We start from the raw sequence: 16,845 nt of genomic DNA on the forward strand, positions 1-16,845 counted from the left end.
AGTGACGCTTGAGCCGTCCCAACTTCAATTTTAAAGGCTGAAACTGACAATTCCCCTCCAATGTTATAATCGCTGAGTCGGCATTGATGCGATCTGAAGAATGTAAGGTCTCTGAAACCCGGCGCACCCAACGGGTTGTTGACTCGCCTTCTCCCTGAACGCAGGCGGCTAAGTCCACAACTGACATAGGTTGCTTGCACGTGTCTTTGAAGTTTGCTATAAACCGGGCTTTTAGCTCAGCCCATGTCCCAATGGAATTAACTGGTAAGCTTTTCAACCACGTGCGAGCTGTTCCATCCAACATCATAGCGAAATATTTCGCGCAGGCCGCTTCATCCACATCTAACATCTCCATAGCCATCTCATAACTCTCAATCCATGACTCGGGAGGCACATCAGCGGTATAATTAGGCACCTTACGGGGGCCCTTGAAATCCTTGGGCAGTCATACATTGCGCAAAGCCGGGACGAGGCAGGGCACCCCCCAAGAGCTGAAAGTAAGGCCTTGCTCTACGGAAGCCATCGGACGAACCGGAGTGAGCTGAGGGTCCTGCGCTGCTAACTCGGCTTCTCGACGTGCTCTGTTGTTCACCACATCCTGAGCATTTGCCCCACCACGCGCCGGATTAGGTCCTCGAGGAGCGTCTCGGTTCCGCACACTGCTTGACACAGCCGGTTCATCGATGTGCCTGCTATAACTCCAGCTCGGGCGTGGGGTTGAATGAATTCTGTCTCGGCTGTATGAATAAGCCTGCTGCTGCACCATAGCCGTCTGAAGAAGATCCCTAGCACACCGCGTCTCAACCGCGCTGGGGATTCACCCTCCATTGGAATAGCGGCTAATCGTGATGCGGCAGCGATCATATTATCCAAAGGGGTGGAGAAGTGACCTGGCGGCGCCGGTACAATCTGCAGCGGGTTATGGGTCCATCGAGGGGGATCTGTCACCCGTGGCTGATCCGGTGCTCCGGTCCTCGGCGATTCAATCCGGTTCACCGCCGCCGGATTACTGGTTCCTGCTCCTGGCGTGCCAAAGAGATTCATTGCCTCATAAACCGGTGGTAGTCGTGACCGATGCCTTCTCCTTAACACGTCGTTTGAAGCATTTTGATCCAACAGGAGTCGGTAATTTTCCTCCTGAATCCGCTGTGCTTGTGCCTCTAAAGCGGCCCGCTCCTCAGCCATCCTGGTTTCTTCAGCCGCTAAGTCCTCCTTAGCTTGAGTTATCTGATCCTGCAGCTTAGCCACCTCCGCATTATGCTGATATTGGGTGTCGGCGGTAACTCGTGTGGTCAGTAAGGTCGTCCAGGCGTCCAATAAATCGGACAAGATTTGGGCCGGTTGGCGCGCGGGGCCTCCCGCCCCAGCTGCCGATCCGGAAATTATTGTTGCCGCGGTTGAAGATTGCAACGTGGGCTGAGTTCCAGCCATGAAGATCGCAACTCGGTTCGCTGGTTCAAAGGGGTCCGGAATATTGTCGCCATCGGAATACCCCCCAAACTGGCCATCTTGCAGTTGGTACAGTGACTCGGTCTCCCCGGTGGATGACTCGCCATCTGAGTAGACGACGGTCTCGCCATCGGACGCCGGTTCAAGTTCCGCACCATTGATGAATCCTACGAACGCACGCTTCACGGCGGGCTGAACCCGGGCAGGGCTTGCACGCTGAGCCGTCTCGACGAAGTCGGTGCAGATGTCCGGCTCAGGGCCCGGTTCGCCGATCTTGCCGATGAAGACGTGAATTCCTCCAAAGGGGACCCGGTACCCGTACTCGATTGAGCCGGCCTCGGGGCCCCAGCCTGCATCGTCGATGTAGAGCTTGCCGCGACGACTCTTGGTCATACGGCCCACGGCGTATCCCTTGAGCCCTTCAAAATTGCCCTTCAAGAACTCGAAACCATCGCGCGATAGCCCCACGGTGGGCGCCAACTGTCGTGGAATTGTCACGGCAGATGTCCTAGTGAAAGGACTTAGTTGTGGAGCCATCGCAACGGGTTAGCTTAAAGGGGTTAAACCGGACAAGGGACACGAGAGTTTTATACTAGTTCGGCCCCTTACGATGAAGGTAAAAGCCTACTTCTAGTTGTGATGGAATTGCTGGGGTTTCGATGACCAGGGAGCGAATACGCTTTGCCTGGGTCTCGAGTTGTTGTCTGTCTTTGAACCGCCGCCGGGTCGTGCCTTTATATACACAGGTCGACGCCCGCCGGCTTATAGAGTCTCGATGCCGGTTTATACACATATCGGCTCGGTCTCTACTTTGTCATATCTTACAATACAAGTCATGTACTACATGGCGGTTTATAGCTACAGGCCCTAATCTACCTTTGGGCCTTGGGCCTTCGAGTCTCTGTAGTAAACCGCTTTATTCCTTGTCTTCATGGGCTTTTAAGTATAAACAATCCATTATGGGGATAACCCGGCTTCCTTGGCCGGTTTACACCTAGTAGTAATATCCCCAACAAGTTGCCTTAGTAAGAAAGTTCCTCCTTCTCGCTATAGAAATGATCTTTAAGACAACCTATCTGTTTCGGTTTTGAAGAAGACAAGAATGAGTCAGTGCCAGGTGTCCCCGGTCGTGATACACTAACCAACCAACGCATGATTTGATTACTAAATATTGAGTCATTGAACGAATATTCGAGTAAATTCACCATTTTGAATGAAAGCAAGGATTGGGATGGGTTACTGGGTTTACTTCCCTGCTCCGCAACATGTTGGTTACTTGATCCTTCGCTTTGTTTACTTGGGAGCCCAATACTTATTGGTTGGGAAAATTACCTTTCTTTGAAAGTCTTACCTAAACTCTTCCGAATGAATATGAGAAAGCCTATAAAACAATGACCTATACTACGCCCCCATTGATTGGAAACCCTCGGGGAAAATGATCCCATAAACAAAGGAATTATACAGTACAAAATAGCAAAAAAATAGACTAATTCGATTCTAAAAAATCGATAATAGATATTTTATTCTGCTTAAATTGTCCCGACAACTCTTCGCTGCCGAGGTCGACCGCGTGCCGGCGTCGCTGACGGAGGAGCAGCTCGCCCTCCCGCGGTACGCCGCCGACAACCACGAGTCGTGGGCGGTGTACTTCCAGCGCCAGCAGGCGCAGCGGCTGGCATCCACCAACGGGGCACCGGTGGTGGGGGGCATCAAGAACAGCGAGGGGCGCCGCCTATGGTGGGGCGCCCTCGGCCGCACGCTCCACGAGGTTCTCCAGTACCTTGAGGGCGACAACGACCCGCCGCTGGCATACCCTGCCGCGACTGCCGCCCTGGTCCCCCGCTGGAGCACCGGGCAATGGATGCCCAGGAGGTTCGGCTCCTCCTCGTCTTCCTCCTCGCACTCCTCTTCCCGCTTCTCCTCCCACTCCTCCAGCTCGCCGGCGGTGTTCGGTGTCAAGGCCGAGCCTGCAGTGGAGACGCCGCTCGGCCGGCACACCCGCAGAGCCGGCATCATCATCAATGAGGGCGGCGGGCGCGCCTCCTCCTCGACTCCTCCCCGCTACGTCAAACCGAAGACGGAGCTGGGCCTCGCCGTCGTGAAGACGGAGCCGGGTCTCGCCGTCGTGAAGACGGAGCCAGGTCTCGCCGGTGGCGTCAAGGAGGAGCTCGACGACGAGGCGGCCTTGAAGTGGGCGCGTGAAAACTGGGCGCGGACGGAGCTGGAGCGCCAGTGCTGCGCCTACGAGCAGTTCACCGCTCGGCGTCGTGGCCGCGATGAGGGCGACGTCGTGGTCCTCGACGACAGCGACGATGACGCGCCGCCGCCACCGGTCCGCCAGGGCGACGCCGGGCAGGGGTCCAGCAAAGGCGGCCGTGTCAAGGAGGAGGAGGCCGACGAGGACGACGGCGACGATGGCGGCGACGTCGGCGACTTCGCCACGCCTAGCGACTTCTTCGCCCCGTAGTTGTAGTTGCGGCGTTTTTAAAAAAACTTTGTTATGTAATGTCGAATATTTTTCCATTTTACCGAACTTTAGCCGAATATTTGTCCAGTTTGCCGAACTTTGCCGAATTCCTTAAAAAAAGGCTTCTGGGGGCGACCCTGGGGCCGGCGGCTGGGAATCCGTAAGCCCACACGCTGAGTTTAGCGCCGGCTCGTCCCCAGGCGGCGATTTTACGCGCCCCCTAGGGGGCCAACGGCTGGAGATGTCTTACTGCCATGCTGCCACCTCCCCTGAAGTCAGCACAACTTTGCCGCGCGGGCCCTCGGACAGCGGCGAGTGAGTGTGTGTGGGGGGGGAGGGGGAGGCCTACTGACGGCGGCGGTAAGGGTTTTCCCCGTGCCGCCAGACACGGGCGGCACGGGTGACACGAGCCTTTTTTTGGTATCTCCAATTTGGAAGGCTTCGTTACTTTGGGAAAATAGGCAAACATTAGGCAAAATCCATTTCTGCACCCGACCTCATCTGCATCCGCGTCGACAAAAAAAATCAAAACAAATACTAGAAAAATTCAAAAAATTCCAAATAAAATTTGCGTGGTAGAAAATTTGATGCGTGAGGCCTGCTCCAAATTTCAAATCATTTGGACATATGAGTAGCTCTCAGCAAAAAAGACAAATTGAGGGTCTGTAAAAATGTTTACTGTTTTGGCCCGATTTGTCTTTTTTTCTGAGAGCTGCTCATATGTTCAAATGACTTGAAATTTGGAGCGGGCCTCACGCATCAAATTGTCTACCACACAAATTTTATTTGGAATTTTTTGAATTTATTTTGAATTTTTTATTAAAAAAAATCTAACCGGGTGCAGATGAGCCTGGGCACCAAAACGCCCTACTCAAACATTAGCTAATAGAGTATTAGCTACGAGCCTACGACTACATCAAGTTCTTTCCAACTACAGAAAGTTTTTAGGTGTGGAATTAACCAATGTATGGAGAATACAGTTGGCTATGCATATGAAAATACCACCTTACCCTTGTGGCGAATGAGCAAATTTTCAAGTACGAGAAAAGAAACACAAGCCATCCCGCGCCCAGGTCGACCCAAATTCAATTCACCCGACGCGCCCGCCCTCGCGCATCCCGTTCATCCCCAACCGCCGCCACACCCTCTGAGGCAAGCCAACCTCCGCCTGCTCCGTCGCCTTCCCCGCCACTCCGGGGGACGCCGCGACCGACGGCAGCGCTCCGGCTCGGCGCAACTCCTCCGCGCGCCCGCCGTCTCTTCCATCGTTGTGGGACGCCGCAGCCAGCTGTTCGGGGGAAGGTAGCGGCAAGAAGCGGCGGCGCTGCCATCTTCCCAGGAGCGCGCCGGGAGAACTCAAAACTCCCAAACCCTTGCTCCTACTTGTTGAAATATGAGATGGGCCTAGAGCCCATATGACAATTTCAGATTTAATCTCTAAGGGCCCATGTAGGTCGCATGACAAGGTGGTGGGAAGTTTAGTCCCACCCCGGAAGTGGAAAGAGAGTTGGAGTGGTTTATAAGGGATTCTCTCCCTCATGCTATTGAAGCTTGAGAAGAGATGAGGCCCTCGCGCACTCCTCCTCCTCCGCTCGCCTCGTCACGACGCGCCGCGGGTTGCGGGATCGAGTCGAGCCGAGCTCACTCCTATGCGCTTCTTTTTGCCGGTCAGGAACGCGGCCGCACATATATATGTGGGGCGCTGCCAACCCTAGCCGCCGCGAAAAACAGAACGCATCTCCGCCTCCACGCTCACGTCGTTCCTCTGCTGCTGCTGCCGCCGGCGACTCCATCCCGTTCACCGCGTACACGGTTGACGGGAGAGCAAGCCTCCGAAACCCCGCCTCTCCGGATCCTGTACGGGAGAGGGGCGATTAGGTTTTTGGGTAGTGACTACGCGACTGCTCGCTTCTGTTCATCTACGTCCGCATCACCTTCGTCATCACCATGTCGACCAACGCCGACCGTGCCGCCGCTGAGAAGGCCGAGGCCGACAAGAAGGCCGCCGAGGATGCCGCGGCTGCTGCCACCGCCACCACCGCCGCGTGGCCGATTGGAGGGTATACATCACTTATCCCTCTCGTGTTTCTTTCTGTTGTAGCAGTACTAGCGATATGCGTAGATGTTTCTACTATGTGCGTAGTACATGCTCTGTTCGATCGTAATCAGTGTGTTATCAATGTTGTCCATGTCATGCTCATGATTTATTCATGGATTAATTTAATCGAAAAACTGCCTATTTACTCAACAATCCAAAAACCTAATGTGTGTAGGAGTTTTTCGAATTCTGGTTTTGCTGCTGCACTGAAACCGTCCCCGTTTACGGGGACATACTTTAAGCGTTGGCAGACTAAAACCACCTTATGGCTCACGACCATGAACGTGTTCTGGGTCGCCGGTGTGACTCCCACAGGAACGATCGCTTCTGAACAGGAGAAGGCGTTCAAGGAGGCCACTGTCGTGTTCCTCGGGGCAGTTCTGAGCGTGATTGGAGATAAGCTGGTTGACGCATATTTACATGTGTGGTCTGCCAAGGACTTGTGGGAGGCGCTCGAATCTAAGTTCGGGGCCGCCGATGCAGGGAGCGAGATGTATATTATAGTGCAGTTCCACGATTACAAGATGGTTGAAAACCGTCCTGTATTGGAGCAGGCTCATGAGATAATATGCATTGTTAAGGAGCTTGAGCTTCTTAAGTGCGAGTTACCGGGCAAGTTTGTCGCGGGCTGCATAATCGCTAAGCTCCCCAATTCCTGGAGGAACTTTGCCACCACTCTGAAACATCAGAGGCGTGAATTCTCTGTGGAGGATGTCATTGGCCATCTGAGCGTTGAGCAGAATTCAAGGGCAAAGGACTCGCACGGAAAAGGGGTCAAAGGAACTTCTGTGGCCAATATGGTGCACCAGAAGAACTCCAATTCCCACAATCCCAAGGGAAAGAACGGTGTCCAACAGAATGCCGACTTTAAGAAGAAGGGTAAGAAGACCTTCAAGAAGAACAAGAAGGATGAGGGCTGCTTTACTTGTGGTTCGGTTGAACATTGGGCCAACAAGTGCCCAAACAAGTACAAGAAGCAAGGGCAGGACTCCAAGTCTGTCAATATGATTGTGAGCAACAATGAGAGTGGTGCATCTGGGTACGGTAATTTATTTGTTGTATTTTCAGTTTGGCCATCCACCGATTGGTGGGTCGACACAGGTGCAGGTGTTCATGTGTGTGCTGACATTTCATTGTTTTCTTCTTACCAGGCCACAGGTCACGGGTCCGTGCTGATGGGGAATGGCACGAGTGCTTCTGTTCTTGGTGTTGGCACGGTCGATCTGAAGTTTACTTCGGGAAGGATCGTGCAGCTGAAGAACGTGCAGCATGTCCCCGCCATCAAGAAGAACCTCGTTAGTGACTCGCTTCTATGTAGAGAAGGGTTTGAGTTGGTATTCGAGTCTAATAAATTAGTTGTTACAAAATATGGACTATTTGTTGGAAAGGGTTATGAATGCGGGGGCATGTTCCGCCTTTCTCTTGTAGATCTATGTAATAAAGTCGTGAACAATATTCATTTGAGTGTTAATGAATCTGAAGTCTGGCATTCACGTCTTTGTCACATTAGTTTCGGTGTTATGACGCGGCTAGCAAAATCGAATTTAATCCTGAGTTTCACTTTAGCCAAAGGTTCTAAGTGCCATTCGTGTGTGCAATCTAAGCAACCTCGCAAGCCTCACAAGGCAGCAGAGGAGAGACACTTGGCGCCACTGGAACTCATACATTCTGATCTTTGTGAGATGAATGGTGTGTTGACTAAAGGTGGAAAGAAATATTTCATGACTTTGATAGATGATTCCACTAGATATTGCTATGTGTATCTGTTAAATACTAAAGATGAGGCTCTACACTACTTTAAAATCTATAAGGCAAAAGTTGAGAATCAACTCGAAAAGAACATTAAATGAGTCCGGTCAGATCGTGGTGGAGAGTACTTCTCGAAAGAGTTTGATGCCTTCTGTGCGGAACACGGTATTATTCACGAGAGTACGCCTCCCTACTCACCCCAGTCAAACGGGGTTGCCGAGCGGAAAACCTTACTCTAACTGATTTGGTTAACGCCATGTTAGATACGTCGGGTTTATCCAAGGCATGGTGGGGGAGGCTATAATGACATCATGTCATGTCCTGAATAAAGTTCCGACAAAGGATAACGAGATCACTCCTTATGAGAAGTGGACCAAGAGAAGGACAACACTCTCGTACTTACGAACTTGGGGCTGCTTGGCGAAAGTAAATGTGCCGATCCCCAAAAAGCGTAAGCTTGGACCAAAGACTGTGGACTGTGTTAATTTGGGCTACGCTATGAATAGTGTTGGCTATAGATTTCTAGTAGTGAAATCTGAGATACCTGACATGAAGGTCGGTACAATTATGGAGTCTAAGGATGCTACATTCTTTGAGGACCTTTTTCCCATGAGAGATGTACAAAGCACTTCTAGACAGGAATCTGAGGAGACTCCTGAACCTGCCATTCCGATGGAATATTATAAACAAACACATGATGGAAATCCTGAGGAGGATAATGAGGAAGCCCTTGGTAGGGGCAAGAGACAAAGGACTGTAAAGACCTTTGGTGATGATTTCTTCATATATCTCGTGGAGGATAATCCCACTTCTATTTCAGAAGCGTATGCATCTCCAAAAGCTGACTATTGGAAGGATGCGGTCCGTAGCGAGATGGATTCCATCATGGCTAATGGGACTTGGGAGCTTACTGAACGTCCTTATGGTTGCAAACCATTGGGATGCAAGTGGGTGTTCAAGAAGAAGCTTAGGCCCGATTGTACGATAGAAAAGTACAAGGCTAGGCTTGTGGCCAAGGGCTATGCCCAGAAAGCAGAAGAAGATTTCTTCGACACTTATTCACCTGTGGCCAGACTGACCACCATTCGAGTATTACTCTCGTTGGCGGCCTCGCATGGTCTTCTCATTCATCAGATGGATGTTAAGACGGCTTTCCTGAACAGAGAGCTAAAGGAGGAAATCTATATGCAACAGCCTGATGGCTTTGTGATAGATGGCCAGGAAGAAAAGGTGTGTAAGTTGGTGAAATCTTTATATGGCCTGAGACAAGCGCCTAAGCAATGGCATGACAAGTTTAATGAAACGTTGACATCTGTTGGCTTTGTTGTTAATGAGGCCGACAAATGTGTATACTATCGCTATGGTGGGGGCGAAGGAGTTATACTGTGTTTGTATGTTGATGACATACTGATATTTGGGACTAATCTCAAGTTGATCGAGGAGGTTAAGTCTTTCCTATCTCAGAACTTTGAGATGAAGGACCTTGGAGTGGCTGATGTAATCTTGAACATCAAGCTATTGAGAGATGATGAGGGTGGGATTACACTTCTGCAATCCCATTATGTTGAGAAGGTGTTGAGTCGCTTTGGATATTTGGACTGCAAACCATCTCAAACACCATATGATTCTAGTGTGCTGATTCGAAAGTCTAAAGGCACAGCTATAGATCAATTGAGATACTCTCAGATTGTTGGTTCACTCCAGTATCTAGCGAGCGCAACGAGGCCTGACATCGCATTTGCTATTAGCAAACTGAGCCGATTTGTTTCCAAACCGGGTGATGTACATTGGCGTGCTCTTGAGAGAGTTATGCGCTATCTGAAAGGTACTATGAACTATGGACTTCACTATACCGGATACCCATCGGTACTTGAAGGGTATAGAGATGCGAATTGGATCTCTGATGCTGATGAGATGAAGGCGACAACTGGGTATATGTTTACTCTTGGAGGTGGTGCTGTTTCTTGGAAGTCTTGCAAGCAAACGATCTTAACAAGATCGACAATGGAAGCAGAGTTAACAGCATTAGACACATCGGGTGGCGAAGCAGAATGGCTTCGAGATCTGTTGATGGACTTGCCAGTGGTTGAGAAGCCGGTTCCGACCATCCTTATGAACTGCGACAATCAAACAGTTATTGTCAAGGTGAAGAGTTCAAAGGACAACATGAAGTCCAACAAACACATAAGAATGAGATTGAAAGCTGTCAGAAAATTGAGAAACTCCGGAGTGATAGTTGGATTATATCCAAACGGCTAAGAATCTGGCAGATCCCTTCACTAAAGGGCTATCACGTGTTCTGATAGATAGCGCATCAAGGGAGATGGGTATGAGACCCACATGAGTTGCCATGGTAGTAACCCAACCTATGTGATCGGAGATCCCGTGAAGTAGGACCTGGGAAAACAAGACAGCGGTGAACTGAGGAGAGTAACTTTACTAACCCACTCCGTTGGAGATGCAATACTCTCGAAAACTGTATGGAAGGATGACTACTGTCTTAATGTGTTCCAAGGCTTATATGTATAAGCAAGATGCTATCCTACAGAGCGATCTCTGGAGGAACACACCTATATGAGACCGACTGCTGGTCACAGTCTATGAGATTGGGGTGATCTCTAGCAAGCTCATGAACAGGCCAGGAGTGTGACTAATATGCTCCACCCGAGGGGTCGGCCTTCGGCAGCCTCGTATTAGTGAGACTTGTGGTGAAACTTCTTGACGCCAAACTGACAATTCAAGGCATAGTCCATTGTTCAGTTGTGAAGGAGTGTAACTACTTGGTCTAGGTGGAGCTCAACCTTAATCGGTCTCCACTGAGATGCTGGTATATCAAAACAGTGTTTGGAACGAAGGACAAAGTGGGCCCTTGAGATCTGGTGGGGGATTGTTGAAATATGAGATGGGCCTAGAGCCCATATGACAATTTCAGATTTAATCTCTAAGGGCCCATGTAGGTCGCATGACAAGGTGGTGGGAAGTTTAGTCCCACCCCGGAAGTGGAAGGAGAGTTGGAGTGGTTTATAAGGGATTCTCTCCCTCATGCTATTGGAGCTTGAGAAGAGATGAGGCCCTCGCGCACTCCTCCTCCTCCGCTCGCCACGCCACGCCTCGTCACGACGCACCGCGGGTTGCGGGATTGAGCCGAGCTGAGCTCCTATGCGCTTCTTTTTGCCGGTCAGGAACGGAGAGTCTTTGAGAGGTAGGGCCATGATCTGAGACGTCGGATCATGGGCTACAGACTTGGACGTGGGTTTAGCCCACGTCTCTCCACGCGCGGCCGCACATATATATGTGGGGCGCTGCCAACCCTAGCCGCCGCGAAAAACAGAACGCATCTCCGCCTCCACGCTCACGTCGTTCCTCTGCTGCTGCTGCCGCCGGCGACTCCATCCCGTTCACCGCGTACACGGTTGACGGGAGAGCAAGCCTCCGAAACCCCGCCTCTCCGGATCCTGTACGGGAGAGGGGCGATTAGGTTTTTGGGTAGCGACTACGCGACTGCTCGCTTCTGTTCATCTACGTCCACATCACCTTCGTCATCACCATGTTGACCGACGCCGACCGTGCCGCCGCTGAGAAGGCCGCCGAGGATGCCGCGGCTGCCGCCACCGCCACCGCTGCCGCGTGGCCGATTGGAGGGTATACATCGCTTATCTCTCTCATGTTTCTTTCTATTGTAGCAGTACTAGCTGCGTAGATGTTTCTACTATGTGCGTAGTACATGCTCTGTTAGATCGTAATCAGTGTGTTATCAATGTTGTCCATGTCATGCTCATGATTTATTCATGGATTAATTTAATTGAAAAACGGCCTATTTACTCAACACTACTTTCTGAGACCGCGCGATGGCGAGGCGAGGGCTGGCGGCTGGCGCCGGCGCCGTCTCCAGGGTTCGATTCGCGCCGTCCTCCAACAACCTCATAGTCTCCTCCTGGGACTCGGTGAGATCTCTCTCCCCCCTCCTTATCTTTTTTGGCTTCGCCATTTCTTGGTGGTAGTAGCACGCTTCTACTTGTGGTCTGTTCAGATTCGAGGGCGGCGCAATTTGCCAAGTGTGTGTTTCCTCGAACATTTTTTGGGCAGATTCGCTGTAACTCTTGCCCAATTTAGCTCATCCCGGCTTCCGAATTTGATGCATTTATTTGAGATGAAATTAGGGCACTTTATCTTTGCCGAGGAGGTGCCTGACAGAGTTTCGCGTGGAACTTTGTTCTGCAGGGGCTGCGGCTGTACGATGCGGACAAATCCATTCTCCGGCTGGAGGCGAATTCCGAGGCAGCACTTCTGGACTGCTGCTTCAAGGATGAGTCTGTGGCGTTCACAGGCGGTTCAGATGGATCTGTAATAAGGTATCAACACAATTAGTTGCCACACTTCACGAAATCCATGTACTTAAGCATGACAGAAACATAATGTTTGTAGCGTTTTTCATTTCCAAATGTAGGGGTACTGTCCTCTATTCTGATTACAGCCCCCTTCGAGGCTCCATATTAATTCTAAGAGACAAAACTAGAAATAAAATCTGACCCATCCAACTAGAAGATCTGTTTGTATCGACTTTCACACTTCATAAAGCCTGGTAGAATTTGTTCAGAGTATGGCAGTAGGAATTGTCTTATTTACCTTTGTAATTATTTAAGGTAAACTCTGAAATTAGAATAATTTCAGTTACATATCTATGTACTTTATTTCAGCAGATAAATTGAAGTATACAATGGAAATGAAAAATATTAGACAAAACAAATGTAATCCCATCTATGTGAGCTGCTTGGCTTTATGGGTGGAATTCTGATAATACGTTTTGTTTGAGTCACTTTTATGTGTTTTGCTTTTAGCTATCTGTTTTAGGTAGTATTGGGCAGAAGAAAGTTGAAATTTTAATGCTGCATGCCAACTGCATATAGAAAAGAGAAAGAGTGTAGATCAAATAGTGGCGATGGAGGCAATTAGAAGATCCAATTTATCGACATGTTAGATTTAATGAATCCCGGTTGAGTTATTTCTGTCATATGTGTATAAATGTAATGTTCAGAACATGAAGCAATCACTCCCCTATCTCCAGTATATCTATTTGTGTGTACCTTCTTTCCATCTGGCCTTATAAATAGATGCAGAAGTTTCCACATTAAGCGAGAAACAAACAATACCACGCCTATACTGGATCAACTGTAACTTATGCTAATTGCTTTTATTTTTATTTTTGATTAAGAGTAATATTCTGAAAATGTATTAACATGTTTTTTCTACATTTCACATTCCTATGTGCAATTGTATGCCACATTGTAAGCACACCATTTCTTTACTGTTTGTTTGTCCTTGAAAAACTAGCCCGTGCAGATGAAGCAGATGCATGGATTTATGACTAGTTTCATCAGCCCTCAGCCCTTCCTCCACCAATTTTCTTTTCGATTCCAACAACCATCCCTTACATGAAATTCAGAAGTAAAACTCTACAAGCCAACAAGCCCAAACAGATAAACTGCCTTGGTTTTTACAATTTCACTGCATTAACACTATTGAATATACATCAGAACTGAAGTAGGAAAGTTTGGTGTGCCCCGTCACTGCTGTTTTACATTTTGCACTAAAAAATAATGTCTCAATCCTGGCCTTCTCTATTTTATATGGGAACTACATGCATTAGTATTTACGCTGATGAGAGTATTCCCAGGTATGACTTGAATTCAGGGGCTCAAGATACAGTGGGTCTGCATGACGATGTGGTTGTCAGCACTGAGTTCTCCCAGATTACTGGTCAGTTGCATTGCCAATTTTAATGATCTCCTCTCCGATTTCTTGGGTGTTTTTCCTGGAGCATTAGATGCCTTTATAAAACAGTGTGTATCGTATCCTCATTTACTGAATAGGAAATTATACTATGAACGTAAGCTTTTTAATGCCCAATTCAAACAGTACCACTGGGATGGTGGTGGAGTGATGGTTTAGCTTCATAGGTTTTTAGTTGTAAACTATGACATTACTGATTAATACAAAATATCTATGTACTGATTTTTTCATTAATCAAAACAGTCGAAGTTGCTTCTTAATGTATTTACTTCTACCATTGGAGCATGCATTTACTAATAGTACCTTTTACGTTATTTTCAGGTCAATTGGTAACTTCTAGCCTTGACAAAAAGTTACTTTTCTGGGATACACACACAAGAAGTGTAAACCCTAACCACACTTTCATGTTAGATTCAGTGGTGGTATCACTTTCAGTCTGTGGCATGTATATATTAGTCACAGTTGAGAATGATGTTTACTGGTATGACATGAGGAATTTAACAGCTTCGATTAAGGCAAAAGATTCCCCCCTGAGGCATCATATACGGTGTCTTTGTGCTTCTGCAGAGTGGAACGGTATGGATATTTCACGTTTCTTTAGGAACTGCTAGTTATTATGTTTGAAGCAGAATCGTGCAAGGGAAGATGGTGGAGTCTAGTATATATACACATACATATTTTGTTGAATGCTTAATGACTTGAATAAGTGCTATTTGTTGATCTAAAGTAGCTGTTTTTTAATTACAGATATCTTGATTTCTGACTGATGGCTGGATACACCTTTTTTATTAGGTTACGCGGCTGGATCTATGGATGGAACTGTTGCGTTGAAGTATTTTGACCATAAAGTAGACAATGACATGGGGTTAGTTTTGGTACTTCCTTTCTGCTCTCTTTTTTTTCCGGTTTATTTGCATTGGGATGATGTACAGCCGTAATTGACATTTTAGGTCTCTTTCTCATATTGCCTCACTTGTTACTAATGGAAGTATCTATTATGCATATATGTAAAAGGCAATAAAATCGAAATCAACATGAGTAACATTATATGCCAAAATTGCTGAGTATGTCATGTAACCTCTATCTGAAGTAGATAAGTTGCTCATTTGCTTCAGTTTCCTGCCCATCTTATATTCATTCACCGAAGGGCTGACTGTGGAACATAGTTGGCATTTTTAAAGTAGGGGGACTAATCTAAGCCTAGAACAAAGTAGATTTACCTGAAGTACCAATTACCTATGTAACTTCTTGAGATATTTATGCTTTTGCAGATATACATTTCGATGTCACCCAAGATCAAAAGATGGAACATCCAGTTTAGTTCCCATAAATAGTATAGCAGTTCATCCATCGTAAGTCTTGTAATTGCACATTTTCCTACTACAATGCTTCTCAAAGTGAAATTAAATTTGTATGCTCTGGTTGGCAGCAAGCAAACTTTTGTTACTGGAGATAATGAAGGATATGCCATTGCCTGGGATGCTTTATCAAAAAAGAAGCTGCTTGAGGTAATATCTGGCTCTTCTAAAAATTACATCTTGATTATAGACTGCTTGACCTAAAAAGGAAGTAGTTACATGGGTGGAAAATTCACTAAACGTGTCACATCACTTGAGAGTGGTGTCTTACCCAAGGTCCTCCTGCTAAACTTTATCTATTAGCTAACTGTCGTGAATAGATTGGAAATATGAGCATCATGGTAGGAGTACCATTCCTATTAGTATAATTTTTTCTGAGAAACCATTGTAAAAAGACCACTTCACATTTACATACACATTGGACATATGTTACACAAATATACAAAATTACCATTAGAAGAACACAATATTCTGTAAACCGAAAGAAGTGGGCTGTTTCTGTTATATTTTGGAGAAACATCTGGTTGATCAATATTATTCATTTGTTCTTCACAAGGTTTCTTAGGTACTGAACACTTGCTAAATATCTGTACTTAATATTGCACGTATTACATGATTGATGCTGCCATGAACAACTAAACATAAAAGTAAACTTTTGGGCCCTGCCTGTGATAGTTTTGTTTTCAATTGTATTTTTACTATCACGTACTGTACTTCCTTTTTTGTTCTTCGGTTCGTAACTTGAAAGTATAATCATTTTACCCGTGCAGTTTCCTAGCTTTTCGGGCAGTGTGGCGTCAATGGCGTATAACCATAGTGGCCAACTTTTGGCAGTTGCTTCAAACTTTACTCATCAAGGAGCAGACAGAGTGTGAGTGGTTACTAAATCACAACTCTTCTTATTGCTTTATCATTAGTAACATTCTATTCATCTTGAATTTGTTAAGCACAACAACTACCATTGAGATACTGCTGCTAAAAATAATTGACATAGTCACATGCCTTCACCTATATTCAGTTATGCATGAAAAATGACTGCAAATGAGATTAGCATCGACTAGATATGTCTGCACTTGCAAGTTTAATGTGCAGTGTGCACATGTTGACTGGGCCCTACCAAAAAAGTTTCCTCATCATTATTGAGCTTGTTGGCAGCCTGAAACTTTATGCTAAACATGGTTCTTGCTACCCCGTCGACAAAATACCCTCTCTTGATTTTGGCTACATAGTTGCCCTAGTCTTAGCCCGGGTGTTCTGCACATTGATCATTGCGGGCTTATGATTGGCATCTGCCTTGGGTTTGGTGTCTGTTGCGCTTCTATCTGGAATATGGCATTTGTCTATTGTAGCACTATGGTCACTGGCGTCCTCCCTTCTCTTTTCGGTTCTACTCCCTCTGTTCCAAATTACTCGTCGTGGTTTTAGTTCAAATTTGGAAATTTGGAACGGAGGGAGTATAAGAAAGCACGTGCTAGTCCGTTTTTTTGTTAAGCAGTTAACACCCTTGTGTGTTTTGTTTCTGTTGGTCAGGCTGGAGGTGGAGGGGCACCAGATATTTATCGAAACGATGCGGGATTCCAAAAGGAAGAAGTCTCCCTGAGAGTAGAAGCTCTCTTCTTACCCAGACCGGTCCAGCCGACTACTTGTACAATTAATCGAGCCCTGCCGCTGTAGTATGTTGTGTTTTGTTGTATGTATGTTTAGGCTTTGTTGTTGTCACATTACATAGGCGACCATCTTTTGCCTGCTATTCATCTGGATCCTGGTGTGCCGTGCCTTGACTCGAGCAAATGATTGTATTTTATATGCAGTTGTGTAGAGTTGTGACATTTTTTCAGATGGAAGTGTGGAGTTGAGCTTGATCCTGCAGGCGCAGCGCTGTATTTTCCTTTTCTGCTAGAGGCTGCATATGTTAGAACTTAGAAGTAGGACAC

General features: G+C 47.3%; 2 protein-coding genes across 2 annotated transcripts; both read left to right on the top strand.

Moving 5' to 3' along the window:
- The first annotated feature begins 5,863 nt into the window (after window positions 1-5,863).
- Window positions 5,864-8,962, top strand: LOC120964960 (uncharacterized). Its single transcript, XM_073499359.1, has 4 exons — window positions 5,864-7,058; window positions 7,166-7,172; window positions 8,282-8,852; window positions 8,927-8,962. The coding sequence occupies exons 1-4, from the start codon at window positions 5,864-5,866 to the stop codon at window positions 8,960-8,962; spliced, it is 1,809 nt and encodes a 602-aa protein (XP_073355460.1).
- Window positions 8,963-11,550: 2,588 nt separating this feature from the next.
- On the top strand, window positions 11,551-16,773 carry LOC109783315 (mitotic checkpoint protein BUB3.3). The gene is made up of 9 exons (XM_020341926.4): window positions 11,551-11,707; window positions 11,985-12,115; window positions 13,438-13,520; window positions 13,875-14,129; window positions 14,346-14,418; window positions 14,825-14,905; window positions 14,983-15,061; window positions 15,682-15,782; window positions 16,442-16,773. Exons 1-9 carry the CDS (start codon window positions 11,612-11,614, stop codon window positions 16,509-16,511), a joined length of 969 nt encoding a protein of 322 aa, XP_020197515.1. The 5' UTR covers window positions 11,551-11,611; the 3' UTR covers window positions 16,512-16,773.
- Window positions 16,774-16,845: the final 72 nt, after the last annotated feature.

The sequence above is a fragment of the Aegilops tauschii genome, chromosome 5, assembly GCF_002575655.3.
Source record: "Aegilops tauschii subsp. strangulata cultivar AL8/78 chromosome 5, Aet v6.0, whole genome shotgun sequence".
Taxonomy (NCBI): Eukaryota; Viridiplantae; Streptophyta; class Magnoliopsida; order Poales; family Poaceae; genus Aegilops; species Aegilops tauschii.